The sequence below is a fragment of the Caenorhabditis briggsae genome, assembly GCF_000004555.2.
Source record: "Caenorhabditis briggsae complete genome, chrV, whole genome shotgun sequence".
In the NCBI taxonomy this organism is placed as follows: Eukaryota; Metazoa; Nematoda; class Chromadorea; order Rhabditida; family Rhabditidae; genus Caenorhabditis; species Caenorhabditis briggsae.
The window spans coordinates 16,982,989-16,997,819 of record NC_013488.2 but is presented as its reverse complement, the minus strand read 5'-3'; the positions used below and the strand labels follow the sequence as shown (position 1 = coordinate 16,997,819).

Genomic DNA, 14,831 nt, shown 5'->3' with positions numbered 1-14,831 from the left:
TAATCATAAAATCCAGCGTCTTCTTTTGTCAATTTCTTGATTTTCGTTGCTCAAGTTTTCATTAAATAACAAAAACTATAATAAGCTCACGACCATACTTGTAATCCGGGCCCTTCCCGGGCCTTCGCGGGCCCTGCCATAGTTTCTTTCAGAACCAAAACTTTTAGACCAACTGAATCGTATATGATTGAGCTCGACAAGTACTACAAAATGATATTTTTTCCTTTTTTCGCTCTTTTTCGCCTGTAACTTACGCCTGTAACTCGTATTAACCCTTTCAAAAACTCACTCCAAAAGTGAGAAATTAGCACTGAAATCACTTAAACCGCCCATAACTCGACTTTTAGAAATTTGCGCAAAAAACCAAGTACACCACGAGAAAGCCCGTATTCGAAACTATAAATAAGCAAATTTAGAAAATATTCTGAGATGACGGCTAAACATGGTTCCCTTGTTAGAGGAAATACGGTAAATGGGTACAATATTCAAATTTAACAATAAAATAGATGAACGGTAATCACATGATAATCATAAACTAATTGATTGCTAATTGATTAATTTGCACAATTCATAAAAATGGAGTGTCCTCTTTGGCAACTCGTGCGAAAATTATCAATTTAGGTTTCAGCTTCCCTTTTTAAGGCTTCCATTCGGCAAATTCAGCCGACCGACCGACCACCGACCCAGCCGACCGACAGCCGACCGAGCTGACCGATCGGTCGGCGCGCCAACCGTTCGGAAGCATTTGCGCGTCAGGGTGTATGCGTACGCTGCATTACATTTTACGACGCACGATTTTTTCAATATTGGTTCTTTTGATGATTTTCTCCGTTTTTTTTCTTTTTTTTTCCTTTTTTTAGAATAAAAATTAGAAGTTTTTGTTAACAAAATCATGCAGGTATTAAATATTCTACGAAGATCGATCCGAAGAAGAATACTGCGATTCAGTCGTTGTCTCCGTAACCTGTGTCATATCCTGATCCAATGATTCTTCCTTCATCTCGAAAATCTTTTATTTTTTAGTATTATAGCTTTTTACTGCAGTGAATATAATTAAATTCCTAATAAAACAGTTCTTTGAAAATTGAAAAAATCGTGCGTCGTAAAATGTAATGCAGCGTACGCATACACCCTGACGCGCAAATGCACTCGAACGGTTGGCGCGCCGACCGATCGGTCAGCTCGGTCGGCTGTCGGTTGGCTGGGTCGGTGGTCGGTCGGCGGTCGGCAATTTTCGACCGACCGAAATGGAAGCCTTATCCCTTTTTTGTCTTGTACATTACGCATATCCAGAACGATGTGAATATAGTAGTCTGTATTCATTTGAAAATACCAAACTTTTTTCACATCTGAAATGGTACGGTAGGGTTCTCCAATCAACTCATGTAAAGATCCATCGATTGTTGATCCCCGAAAAGATATTTTGAATTTTTGAAATGTGCGAGATTTGAGGAGATTCTGTAAAAGAGATTTACGAAAATAAAGTCCTGCTAGAATGTTTGAAAAAGTCCGAAAAAAATTTGGCATCCTAACTTCATACTTTCAATGGACCCTCATTTTTGCTTTGAAGCTTCGCATTATTTCGAAATATCCTCCATTTTTCGATGGAGCTTACATTTTTCGGTTCTTTATGTTTTAAAGGTGGGGGGACAGGAGATTTTTCGTAGTTTTTTTTGTAGCTAGAGTATGCATTCTACCGTGACGGTGTACAACGCTTAATGTCACTCTGCGTACAGCTGTCGTCCTCGCCTTTATGTATGCAATCGGGCGTGCGCTTTCTCTTTGCACGCGTGTCGGTAGCGGCGCCGCACCATCAATCATCGCCCTCACAAGTTCAACTCCTCGAGGGGCATCTTTGAACGGAATTTCGAGAAAATTATTTTTTTTCATGTCCCCCCACCTTTAACGGGCGTTTTGAGAATAGACGGGGATTTGAGAATTGACGGGTGTTTTCAAAAGGCGTCAGGACCATGTTTGGGGAAGTCTCCAAAATGTTCCAAAGTGCTACAGTTTCTTGTTTTTTGCTTATTTCAATTGATTTATTCGTTTCTGAAATCATTTTTCAGCGAGAAAAACATCATTCTTTAGATGTTAGATGCACCATGTGTTGAGCATAAAAGCTTTTCTGCAACATCGCTCATTCCGCTTTCTGGCATTTGTGTAGCCTGAAAAAATCACCTGTTCGAGTACTTCCACAGCACGAACAAGGATCACTTTTCACTTTCAAATCATTATACAATGAATCGAACTGTCAGTGTTTTCCAAAACTTGGTTTATAAACCTTTGGCGATTTTTTGTATAATCAATGTGCTTTTAAAGGTGGGGGGATATAAAAAAACAAATTTCTCGAAATTCCGTTTTTATACGGCCCTCGTGGAGTTGAACTTGTGGGGGCGAGGATTGAGGGTGCGGCGCCGCTACCGACTGAGCTACGCGGGCAAAGAGAAAGCGCACGCCCGATTGCATTCATAAAGGCGCGGAAAACAGCTGTACGCAGAGTGACATTAAGCGTTGTACACTGTCACGGTAGAATACATACTCTGGCCCCGAAGATCCCCCGTAAAATCTCCTGTCCCCCCACCTTTAAAGGTGGACGGACATGAAAAAAAATAATGTTCTCGAAATTCCTTTCAAATATGCCCCTCGAGGAGTTGAACTTGTGGGGGTGAGGATTGAGGGTGCGGCGCCGCTACCGACTGAGCCACGCGGGCAAAGAGAAAGCGCACGCCCGATTGCATACATAAAGGCGAGGACGACAGCTGTACGCAGAGTGACATTAAGCGTTGTACACTGTCACGGTAGAATACATACTCTAGCTACAAAAAAACTACGAAAAATCTCCTGTCCCCCCGCCTTTAAGTACATTTACATGGGTGTTATGTTCGATTTTATACTATCCAGTTTTCCCTATTTTTGTATATGTATTTCGGAAAAACCGAAAGAAGGAGAAGGATTTGAAAGTGTTTCCAATTATACAACATTTTTATAGAACAACTATATTCGAATTTTTGTATTGGTCTATATCGCTCATAGGTGATTTATACATACGCTTTCACCCAGAATGGAAACTTGAAAACCCAAACCTTCATGTTAATTTTGGCACAATCATACTCTTTTCTCATTGTGTTCTTTGACATTCTCCACTTGATTATTATTTTATTGGCTGTTCAAAGATTTATACTTTAATTTGAGGTTTGGGAGAAGTTGGATTTGTCACCTAAAGCTATTAATCTCATATTGTTTGTGTTGTACTTTGTTGGGTATTTGGAAATGACAATTTTCAAAATATCGATTGTAGTCTTGAATAATGAAACCATGATGTTGATATATCAACAAATGTTGAGAGTGAGTGGATATTGTGACAGGACAATAAAATCGCAAGTCATATTCTTCTATTAGGTTGATTAATTATTCTGGACACAGATACATGGTTTACCGATTGCCCCTTCTACCCCTCTTTTGTGTACCCCGATTGCCATCTGGTCATTGTAACACTCCTATCTATTCATTCTATTCTCTCGCATCGGTCGCGAGCGGTGGCCTCCGGGCAGCCGTCTCGTAATACCGACCTTTAATTTAATTTATTGACCAGGTGTAATGAAACAATAGAGGGCAGGACATGAAAGACTCAGAAAAAATGCCCCTCACGAGGCCGATCTGAGTAGGGGAGGGGAAACCGGATAATTTAGATATTTGACGCAGGAAAGATGTAACCGGTAGAAAAAAAAATAAAAAATAGGGAGCAAATATATCAATAACGGGTAATACTGGAAGAAATTAAGGATTCAAACTCGGAAGGTAGGAGAAATCGGGTAACTTGGGAAGTGATGGCGTTCCACAGGGGAACAATTGAAGAAAAATAGTCAGAGGAGTAGGGCTGAACAATAATTAAGTTCATAGGGCGACGAGGGGAGGAGGAGTATTTGACATGTGCATTTAGGTTAGGTAAGTAGGCGGAGCCATTTAAAAATTTATAGAGAAGAATTAGTTGAGCTTTTAGCCTACGATGTCGAATGGAGAACATATTGAGGATAGAGAGACGATCAGAATAGGAACTGTACTGGATATTACAACGCTGGAAAATACACTTAGAGAAAAATCTTAAGGGAGATTCTAGTTTTAGAGCAAGGCGAGAAGAAGGCGGAGGGGAATAAACTACAGAACAGTATTCAAGAATCGGGAGAACATACATTTGAAAAGATGAATGTAGAATTCTGGAGACTTAGATCTAAATGACTTTAAGAGTTGTTTGGAACGGAGAAGAGCTAGAGATGTGATTTTGTTGATGTGAGCAGAGAATTTGAGAGAGGAATCAGTAATGAGTCCCAAGTCCCGGACGGAGGAGGAGGGAGTATGTGTGACACCCGCAATATTGAGAGGATGGGAAGAATTATGGGAACCTAGGCGAAGAAGGGCAGTTTTAGAGTGGGCAAGAGGGAGATGGTTGGCGGTAGCCCAATTTACAACCATGTTGATACCAGTTTGAAGGACGATTGGGTCATGAGAATACAATTTGATATCATCAGCAAAGGCGGCAAGGTGAAGAGAGGGGATTTGTTCAAGTTCTAAGAGCAGATCATTGATGAATATGAGAAATAGTAAGAAACCGGAGACTGATCCTTGAGGAACACCAGAGGGAATGACAGAGGAAGGAGGTCCAATAAAATCATAGATTTTGACAGAGAACGTTCGACCAGAGAGAAACGAGGAGAACCAAGCTACGTAGGATTTAAGGATTCCAAAGCTAGCAAGTTTCTGGATGAGAAGTTGATGATGTACCTGGTCGAAGGCTTTGCGGAAATCGAAAGAGACGACGTCTAGTGGACCTTCCATATAATAAATATATCCGGATATATTCTAAAGAGTTCTGAGAAACACTGAAATTAGACAACAGTGGAAGGTGAACCACTGTTCGTTTACAAAATTTTCCCATCCAAAGAATATGTAATCAAATTCAGTATGAAAGTATTATAATTCACATATTGATGTTTGCATCTGCCAGTTTGTACATTCCGATTTCAGTGAGCATAAAAAGAAAAGCTCAATTGGTATCTATCATAAAAAATAAGCCAGATAGATTCATTTTGTATCAAACTATCGGATTAGCTGCGTTCAAAGTGGTGAGCACAATGGAATTCAGAAAAACATTTCAAAATGCTTTTTTTTCAGTCAAGTCTACGCCTGCACATTAATACACAACTTGAAGCTGACAGACCAAGAGTAAGTTCTTCTAAATATCCAATGGAATCTTCGAGATTTTCAGGACAACACGTTTTACTACGCGAATTACCATGATTTCTATACGACACCTGTAATGATAGAAATGTCGTATTTATTCAGTAACAAACGAAACTTCGACACCATCAAAAATATTTTCAAGAGAAACAATCGAACGATGCCTTCTAGCGCAATTGGTGCAGCACAAGCTTCGTCAGTGGACACTTGAAGGGTGACTCCGACTAAATATTATTAATTGTTTCAAAATCCCTGATTTGCTTTTATTTGAACTATAAATGGTTTCAACTGCTGGTTTTCAACTTCAAGTTTATTTTCCACTGTACAGAAACAATTCAAACTTTTTTTTATGTATTGACATCATATGCATTAAAACTCTAAAAATAAATTTTTTTGAATGCTTCATTAGTGGTTTTAAAAAAAAATTTAAATTTTTAAGGAAAATTTTACAAATAATCATTCTTACGACTAATGAATGAATGAATTGTTATTCTGTCCGCACATTTTTGAAAATCTTGAAAATTGAATATAAATTGACGTGACCTTCTCGAGGAGCGAAGCGACGAACGAGCAACAGAAATAGGTTAATTCGCGCCGAAGACGCACCAGCCAGCTGTTTGAAGCGCTGGCGGCGCGGCAAACACACTGGTCTTCTTTCTTCTGGGTATCAAACGATGGGAGACCGCACAACCAGTTGTGCTACACGATTAACGCCGCCGGCAAATAAGCCACGCGACCGAGTAGACAAAGATTGTGATTCACCACGTGAGATAGAAGGTACCGTAAGATTTTTTCTCTTGAAAATATTCTTGATGGTATCCAGATTCCGTTTGTTGCTGAATAAATACGACATTTGTATCATCACAGGTGTCGTAACAAAATCAAAATGATTGCCATAGAAATCAGTAGTTTTCTGAAAAATTTTAAGGATTTCTTGAGATTTCAGGATAACTTACTAGTGAATTTTCAAGTTCAAATTGATCAAAAATGTGAAGGCGTAGACTTGTCTGAATGAATTCAGTGTTAAAATTCTTTGTGCCGGGATCCATTGCACTCACCACTTTGAACGCACACAAACCGATAGTTTGATACAAAATGAATCTATTGGGCTTATTTTTTATAATAGATACCAAATGAGCTTTTCTTCTAATGCTCACTGAAATCGGGATATACAAAATGGCAGATGCAAACATCAATACGTGAATTACAATGCTTTCATACTGAATTTGCTATTATATGCTTCTGATTTAAAGAAATCCACTCACTATTAACATTTTTTGATATATCAAGTTCATGGTTTCATCTTTGAAGACTTCAATCCATACTTCAAAAAATGCCAGTTTCAAATACCCAACAAAATACAACATAAACAATATTATATTAATAGCTTTGGGGGATACATTCACATTAACTAGTAGCTCAAAATAAAGTATGAACCTTTGAACAGCCAATAGAATGATTATCAGGTGGTGAATTTCGAAAAACATTAGTTGAAAATCATACCATTTCGAAATAATCAATGCAAAAGTTGGGTTTTCAATGGTGTATTCTGGGTGTAAGTATTGGTAAATTAGAGCTGTTAAATATACAGACAAAAAGAAAAATTCGAATGTGGTTGTTCTATAAAAATGTTGTAAAATCGGGAAAACATTCGAATCCTTTTCTTGGTCTCGATTTTTCCAAAATACATACACAAAAATTGGGAACACTGGATAGTATAAAACAAGACATGACAACAGTGTGAAGTTACTATTAATTGTAGTCAGTATGAAAACAATGGAAACATTTGAGTGTTGGGAAACGTCGTCAGTTTGATTCATTGAACAATGAAGTGATATATGATACTTGGGTGTGTCGTTGAAATATTCCAGAAAATGTACTGGGCGAGTAATAAAACAGAAGAACAGAATATCACCTGCTCACCACGCGGCTTCAGAAATGTCTAAAGTTAGAGGTTCATGATCATTTTTTCAGCCGATGAATGATCAACTGTAGAAAAGCGCCGTAGGCGCGCCAGGCAGATGTTTAAAGGTGGGGGGACATGAAAAAAAATAATGTTCTCGAAATTTCGTTCAAAGATGCCCCTCGAGGAGTTGAACTTGTGAGGGCGATGATTGATGGTGCGGCGCCGCTACCGACTGAGCTACGCGGGCAAAGAGAAAGCACACGCCCGTTTGCATACATAAAGGCGATGACGACAGCTGTACGCAGAGTGACAGTAAGCGTTGTACACCGTCACGGTAGAATGCATACTCTAGCTACAAAAAAACTACGAAAAATCTCCTGTCCCCCACCTTTAAACCACTATAAGAAAATGGCTACTTGTTGAAAGATTTTTTGTTTTGAAAATAAGATAATGAGTTGAGTGATAAAATACAGTAAATTTTCAGGTTTAAGTCATCGGTCAGATTCGCCGTGGCATAGCTAGCAGCGGCTAGAAGTTTCCCATTTCCCAAAAATTAAACTCTCGATTCCTCAATTTTTCAAGACTTCTCAATTTTCGAAATCAATTTTTTTTTCTTAGTGAATCAGGAACTTCGTCTACTCGTTCGCAGCCGCGTGGCTTACTTGCCGGCGGCGTTAACCGTGTAGCTCATCTAGCAATACCGTCTCCCATCGTTTGATATTGTTTTCTCCCCTTACATAACATTCGTAGACGTCAATTTTATTATTCTTTCAATGTAAGTAACATTTTAAAAAAATCCTCAATTTTTATTTCAATTCGAAGTTATTGGAACGACCTCCCTTTTAATTTTTTCCCCTCATATTCAACGCAAATACGTTTAATTCTAATCTTTCGTTTTGTAATTTCGAAAAACATCTATTTCTGAAACTATCCGTGTACTAACATTTATATTTGTACTTTGAAGAGTCAGATGCTCCAGTCCTTTAAAGGTGGGGGGACAGGAGATTTTTCGTAGGATTTTTGTAGCTAGGGTATGCATTCTACCGTGACGGTGTACAACGCTTAATGTCACACTGCTTACAGCTGTCGTCCTCGCCTTTATGTATGCAATCGGGCGGCCGTATTCTCTTTCCCCGCGTGGCTCAGTCGGTAGCGGCGCCGCACCCTCAATCCTCACCCCCACAAGTTCAACTCCTCGAGGGGCGTATTTGAAAGGAATTTCGAGAACATTATTTTTTTTCATTTCTCCCCACCAGTAAGTTCTTGGGAAAACCCAACGCAATCTTCGAGGCTTTCAGGACAGTTACATATTCTACGACAATCATTTTGATTTTGTTACGACACCAGTGATGATAAAAATGTCGTATTTATTTAGCAACAAAAGGAATCTGGATACCATGAAGAATATTTTCAAACGAAAAAATCGTACGGTACCTTCTATCTCAACTGGTGAACAAGAAACTTCGTCTACTTGGCCGGAGCCGCGTGGCTTATTGGTCGACGGCGTTAACCGTGTAGCTCAACTGGCAACACGGTCTCCTATTGTTTAATACTGTTTTCAAAATGAAAATTTTTTTCGAGACGATTTTTTTCCGATAATGGATTGTGCAAAAAAAGATTTCAAAGAATCGCTGAAAATAGACAAAAATATCTGAGAAATTTTTCTTACTCTCCCTGGGACAGAGAAAAAAGAATAATCAAAAAATTCAGGGGGAACAAAGTGATTTTTCAAAAATTTCAAAGTAGTTCTGTTTACGAATAGAGAATTTTAAACTATGAAGCAAAGAAGTATACTTAAGTAGCTAGGAATATGACAAAGAAATTGAGAGATGAGATGCGAAGTATTTAAAGAAAACTCAAAAACCGATACTTTGCAGTGAGTAAGTGGATGATTACAGACAGAAAAACCCGATGAATAGACATAAATCACAAAAATAAACATATGAATTAAATCGGAAAATGTGAAAAACATTTCATAATGACAGATGGTCCGTGTCAATATGATAAGTCGAAATCACGGTCTGATTTGTTTTTTGATACATCGACACAAGCCCCAAAATGATAAACGTTACTATCGCTGAAAAAATGAATTATATGTATAAGTGACAAATTATTTGCGATATGAAACTCACAATGGATGAGCGTAAATTATCTCTTTTCTTCCAGGAACTTTGAGTGTCAGCAAATTCATTGAAACTCTGACAACTTCCGCTGCATGCAACTGGCTATATCCATCTGGCGTAGGAAGAAGAATCTGTTATAGGAGGTTGTCAGAAAGCACGTATAAGGCAACCCTTACTTCTACAAATTTCAACGTTTTCAATCGTTTTTTAATGGCCTTTATCCTTCCGGCATCCAAACTATTGATGTGTTGACGATACTCGTCTTGTGGTCCGACACCCTCACTGACAAGAGCCTGAAATAATTATTTAGAAAAATCCATAGTTGCAAGCGGGCCGGCTGATAACTTGTCCCTAGAACGAGACGTTCGGACAGTTTTGGTACCAAATGATAGATCTCAACAGGGCCCATCGCGCTTATATTATTTGGGCCGGATCCCAATCCGTTAACATGTCGAAAAATGTGTTTGAATGACAATTTTTGACCAATTTGACAAAAGCAGATTTTTTGCCATTCAAACACATTTTTGAGCATGTTGTCAGACCGGAATCCGCTTAAATGATATAGACGTAATGGGACATGTCGAGATCTATCATTTGGTACCAAAACCGTCTGAATATCTCGTTTTAGAGACAAGTTATCAGCCGGCCCGCCACTTGCTCGGGCCGCCCCGCTTGCAACTATGAATGCCTCTTTTGAGAAATTGCAGATAAAAGTTCGACAAAAATTTCTCGAAAAAAATGTTCGAAAAAAATTCCTCGAACTTTGGCAATTTTGGTTTTCCAGGCCACCATTTCAAAATGACCTAGAAAACACACCAGGTGCACTCCAGTCCATTTTTAGGCAATTTTAACGTGGTGGCCTGGAAAACTTAACTTGCGAAAGTTAGGCCACCACTTCAAGATGAATTCGTCTCGAAAAAATTTTCTAAAATTTCTCGAGAAATTTCTAGAAGTCGTGTCGAAAGGATCTGCTGCTCATGAGCGTTACTGTATGAGAGAGAGACACTTATCGCACAATTATTATAATCTCGAATAGAACACACCTTGTAATATCGTGTGAAGTAGTTGATATAAATATCAATTTCATCTTCGTACTTGTTCGTATCGTTTGGATAAATTTCAAACTCATCTGGAAGATGACATCTGACAGGTTCCTTTCTTATGAGGCTCCATGCAAAAAGTTGTTCATGGTAAATGTGAAAGAAAGCTGGCTTCTGAAAAATTGTGCTGCTTCTAATTTTCGGAGTCAATCAGAAACTCACATTTGTGTTCGGATGCAAGACAAACTCTTTGCCAATGCAAAGATGGAAATAAAAAGGGCATTCATCTTCGGTTGGGACCACATGAGCAAAGTAAAAACGATTTCTGTCATGATTGAGATAGACTAACACAGCGCCACGCTGTAAATTGTTTTTTTTTTTGAAAATTAAGAAGTATGATATATCATATAAATTACCTGGAGTCGATGTTTCATCACATCATTATTCAAAAAAACCAGATGAGTCACTGGCTCTAACAAATTAGAAATGTCTTCTTCCAGTCCTGCAATAAGGTCAACGTTTGGCCTCAATAGTTTCTCGTCTTTTTGTTTTTCGGTCCATCCTTTATGATGACAACATGTGTTGAGCATATGAATCATTCTAGTGTACTGAAACAAGAACAATCTTCTCCTTCAATGCCAATTCATCAAAACTAACCTTTCCTCCAAACCGAACGCACAGGAGTCCATGATGATTACGCATAACTGTTGCAAGGACAACGACGTGTGGATCCTCTTCCAATTGCATCTCGAAAACCTGTCCTATGTCGATGAGATCAAAACATCCTTTTTCCATGTTTGGAGCAGATAACTCCCAGTCTTTCACGTTATATAAATTCCATCTATGGTCAATTACCGAGTCTTTGAATTCTTCGTACATTGCGCTGAAAGTTTAAGATTAGTTCAATTTTCAACCAACAGCACGATACAATCCCTATAATAATATTGCTAAAAATCTTTTTTACTGGCTTCATGATCAGATGCAAAAGTTAGATTTTCTAGTATACAATTGCAATTGTTCAATGCAGTTCTCAAAAATGTCCAATAAAATGTCCAATATGAAATTTTGAAATTTCGGAAATGTTGAATTTTTCTGAATTTCTGAAATAAGTTTTTTTTTGCAGAATTCAAAAAAGTCAAAATTTCAGATTTCCAAAAATTCCAGCATTTCAAATGTTCCCCATATTTTTGAACAATTTTCGAAGAATACTAAAAAAAAATTTTTTAGATATCAAAAAGTTCCCCCAAATTTCCATTTCCTGAAATTCTAACTTTATCTTCTCGAATTGCTAAATTTCGATTTTTGCCGCAGTCGCCCCAGCCAGACATTTGAAGCGCCGGAGGCGCGGCAAACAGGCTAATTAGCATCTAATTGAGTTATTTTTCGTCTTATGTACGCACGCAGGTGCGTCCGTGACGGTCCGTCTCGTATTGCGCAACTGTCAAGAAGTCAAATGATGTCTCACAACGATTAGGCTTGAACGAGACTAACCTTTAAACATATTTGAAAAAATTTCAAATATGGAGAGCCCGGGCCGGGCCCTTGAAATCTTCGGCCCGGCCAGGCCCGCGGGCCGTGCCCTGATTTTGCAAGTATGCAAAAAAAGACTTTCGATCTATATGATTTAGAAACGGAAATCAAAAATATTTCTGGATGTGATACTCACTGGATATTTGTCTTGATCAGACTATAATCGGCAATAATATCTTCTACGTAAATTTCTTCTACTTCCTTGCTTGATCCTTTGCATAGACAACAAACAGACACCAAACCACCATCTCGCTTATTGAAGTCCTGCAAAATATGTTTTCTCGGCGTAAAAAACATTGACAAAACTCACAAGCACACGTACGGCATGAATACCTAATTTACATTTGTTCGTCTCTGTGAATACGATCTGATTCAGATGGAGTAGAGTCCATTTCAGAGAAGCGGCAGACATCGAGTGAAAAGGGGAGATGAGAACACCTTCTTGTCCTACATCCTTAACAGCAGCCTGAAATTAGTATGCATTGTGTTTTAAACGCACGAAAACTCTCACTTTCACAAAATTGATCCAACTTTTGTTGTGTACAGCGGCAATAAATTGTTCCAGATCATTGCATACCAAGTCAATTTCTTGTTCAATATGATCAATTGCTCTCTGAAAAACGTTTTCATAGTCTTTTGAATATACCGCAAAACCTGTATTAGAAGGGACGGCCCTCCTATTGTTCCAAGGTATCTCCGGAGGGCCCTTCTATTACAGGGGCCCTTCTATTTTTCCGGCCAGTTATATACGAAATTTGGCATCGAAAAATTCGACGAAGTTTCGTTCAAAATTCATGAAAATCTGCCCATTTCACCAAAATTTAGCGAGATTTTCATCGAAAAATAGAGTTTCAACAAATTTCTATTAAATTGTGGAGTTCCTGGGAATATTTTCCACTGAAAAAGTACGAAAATTTTCTGTTTTCAAAACACCTATTACGGGGGCCCTTCTATTACAGGGGACCCTTCCATTTTTCCAAGCCCCTCTCGGAGGGCCCTTCTAATACAGGTTTTACGGTAACATATTTTTTTTCTAAACATTTGCAGCAGTTTAAAATCAAAAAGAGACTAATTTCTGTGATAAAACGTCTTGTCAGAGAAAGCTGAGCGTCGATCAGAAATTTCAAAAAAGCCGATCTCATAAACAATTACAACCAGTCGATTTCGCCACCTATCGACAAATTAATTCAAAAAAAAAACAATAATATTTGAAACCCTGAAGTTTGAAAATTTTAGGAGTTTATTGAGTTTTTCGATTCTCTAATTTCCAAATTTCTTCATTTTAAATTGTTTTCTAATCAAATTAATTCTGCATTTCCGGAATAGGAAAAATGAGATTTTTGGGCTTCTATTAGAGGCGGGCTTCAATTAGAGAGTGGATGTCTATTTTTCAATATTTTCAAAAACATTTTAATCTAAAATTCAGAAATTTGACAATTCGGAAGTTAAGAATTCTGAAATTCAGTGTTTTGGAAATTTCGAAATGTTCATTTTGCAGTTCAAAATTCCGAATTTATGAAATTCTGAGATTCCAGGATCTGAAAATTAAAAGTTCAGAAATTCCGAAAATAATTCTAAAAATCTAAAAATCTGAAATTCCGAAATTTAGAAATTAGATAATACAGAAAATAATCAAAAATTTCAAACTCAAGAATTGAAATTTTGGCATTTCTGAGCTTCACCGTTCGGTTTGTGAGATCGGCCTTTTTGAAATTTCTGATTGACACTCAGCCTTCTTTGGCAAAGACGTTTTCTCACAGAAATTAATCTCTTTTTGGTTTTAAAGGACTGCAAACGTTTTGATTTACAATTATAAATCATAACTTACTTTCTTATTAATTTGACGATTGCTGCGGGAAGGAGATTCCATGGAGAAAAGGCACAATTTTCTGCCGAAGAGAAAACAGATGTTATTGGAAAAATTCGGTCACAACACACGATCCGCTAAACACCGGGCACCCTCAAACAACGGAGTGTCGTTTGGAATTGGGCAGAGGGGGGAAAGGATATAGTGTGTATTTAAGAGAGTGACGAGGACACTGAAGAAAGGAGACAGTGTGCAGACTGAAGTGAGGGGTGACGAGGGCACTGAAGATTTGCAAGAGAATGAAGAAGGGGTGTTCGCAAACAATCGATTGCGAAGAAAATTGGGGTGGGAACAATTTAAATTAGTCTGCAATTTCTAAAGTTTCTGGAAAAGATGAAAAACTGGAATGCAGAAAAACTGAATATAATGATTTCAAATTTCAGAACCGTATCCTAAGTAAAGGGATTTTTGAAAATGGGGTTTGAAAAATCTCTGAAAAAAATTTAAAACAAGCACAAATTTTCAAAGTATTAGTTTTTTTCTGAAATCTCTGATATTTTCAGTCATTATAGAAATACAATACATTTGACGGCTGGAATAAAAATTACATCAAATTATGTTTAATTTAACTGTTTCAGTTGTAGTTCAAGTTCAGTTTTTTTTCAATTATGATTTTTGAGCACTGTTCTAAAATCACGGAACGATTAATTAAGATTTGAAAGAATCTTGCTTTTTTACGAAATCTGTAATATTCATGCTTTGTGTAGCTCGGGCTCAAAAATTCAACTTCTCAAACGGCCAATAATTCGTTCTTTACCAGTAGAAACTCATTTTCTTAATTCCTTAATTCCCCAAAACGTCTCCTTTTTTTTAAATCAATATTTTTTCCTGAAAACTCACTCAGTCCGTTTTCTGACATTTGCGTGGTCTGAAATAATCACCTGTCCAAATTCTTCAACATCATTCTCAAGGCCCAGTATCCAAGGGTACATCGAAAAAGGGTACATCGAGTTCTTAGGGTACATTGGTTCCAAGGGTACATTGGATTGTTCGGTACATGTAGGTGGACAAAAAAAGTAAATCAATATTTTTATACATACTATTTTGATTTCTGCTCAAAATTATAGGCTGGCTAAAACGCCTTACAGTCTAAGATCCCATGTACCCTCAGAACCAATGTACCCTAAGAA

The 14,831-nt window shown here is 37.8% G+C and overlaps 3 protein-coding genes across 3 annotated transcripts; 1 reads left to right on the top strand and 2 right to left on the bottom strand.

The window, feature by feature from the left end:
• Positions 1 to 2,599: 2,599 nt before the first annotated feature.
• On the top strand, positions 2,600 to 5,446 carry CBG22837 (the record flags this gene model as incomplete). Its single annotated transcript, XM_045238416.1, has 4 exons — positions 2,600 to 2,665; positions 4,959 to 5,120; positions 5,170 to 5,220; positions 5,264 to 5,446. 4 exons carry the CDS (start codon positions 2,600 to 2,602, stop codon positions 5,444 to 5,446), a joined length of 462 nt encoding a protein of 153 aa, XP_045097670.1.
• A 456-nt stretch (positions 5,447 to 5,902) lies between these two features.
• On the bottom strand, positions 5,903 to 7,055 carry CBG22838 (the record flags this gene model as incomplete). The annotated part of the gene is made up of 3 exons (XM_045238415.1): positions 5,903 to 6,148; positions 6,192 to 6,455; positions 6,501 to 7,055. 3 exons carry the CDS (start codon positions 7,053 to 7,055, stop codon positions 5,903 to 5,905), a joined length of 1,065 nt encoding a protein of 354 aa, XP_045097671.1.
• Positions 7,056 to 9,136: 2,081 nt separating this feature from the next.
• On the bottom strand, positions 9,137 to 13,704 carry Cbr-sor-3 (the record flags this gene model as incomplete). The annotated part of the gene is made up of 11 exons (XM_002638245.1): positions 9,137 to 9,218; positions 9,274 to 9,395; positions 9,441 to 9,557; positions 10,308 to 10,478; positions 10,527 to 10,664; positions 10,721 to 10,912; positions 10,962 to 11,187; positions 11,971 to 12,098; positions 12,145 to 12,300; positions 12,346 to 12,447; positions 13,663 to 13,704. 11 exons carry the CDS (start codon positions 13,702 to 13,704, stop codon positions 9,137 to 9,139), a joined length of 1,476 nt encoding a protein of 491 aa, XP_002638291.1.
• Between the last annotated feature and the right edge of the window lie 1,127 nt (positions 13,705 to 14,831).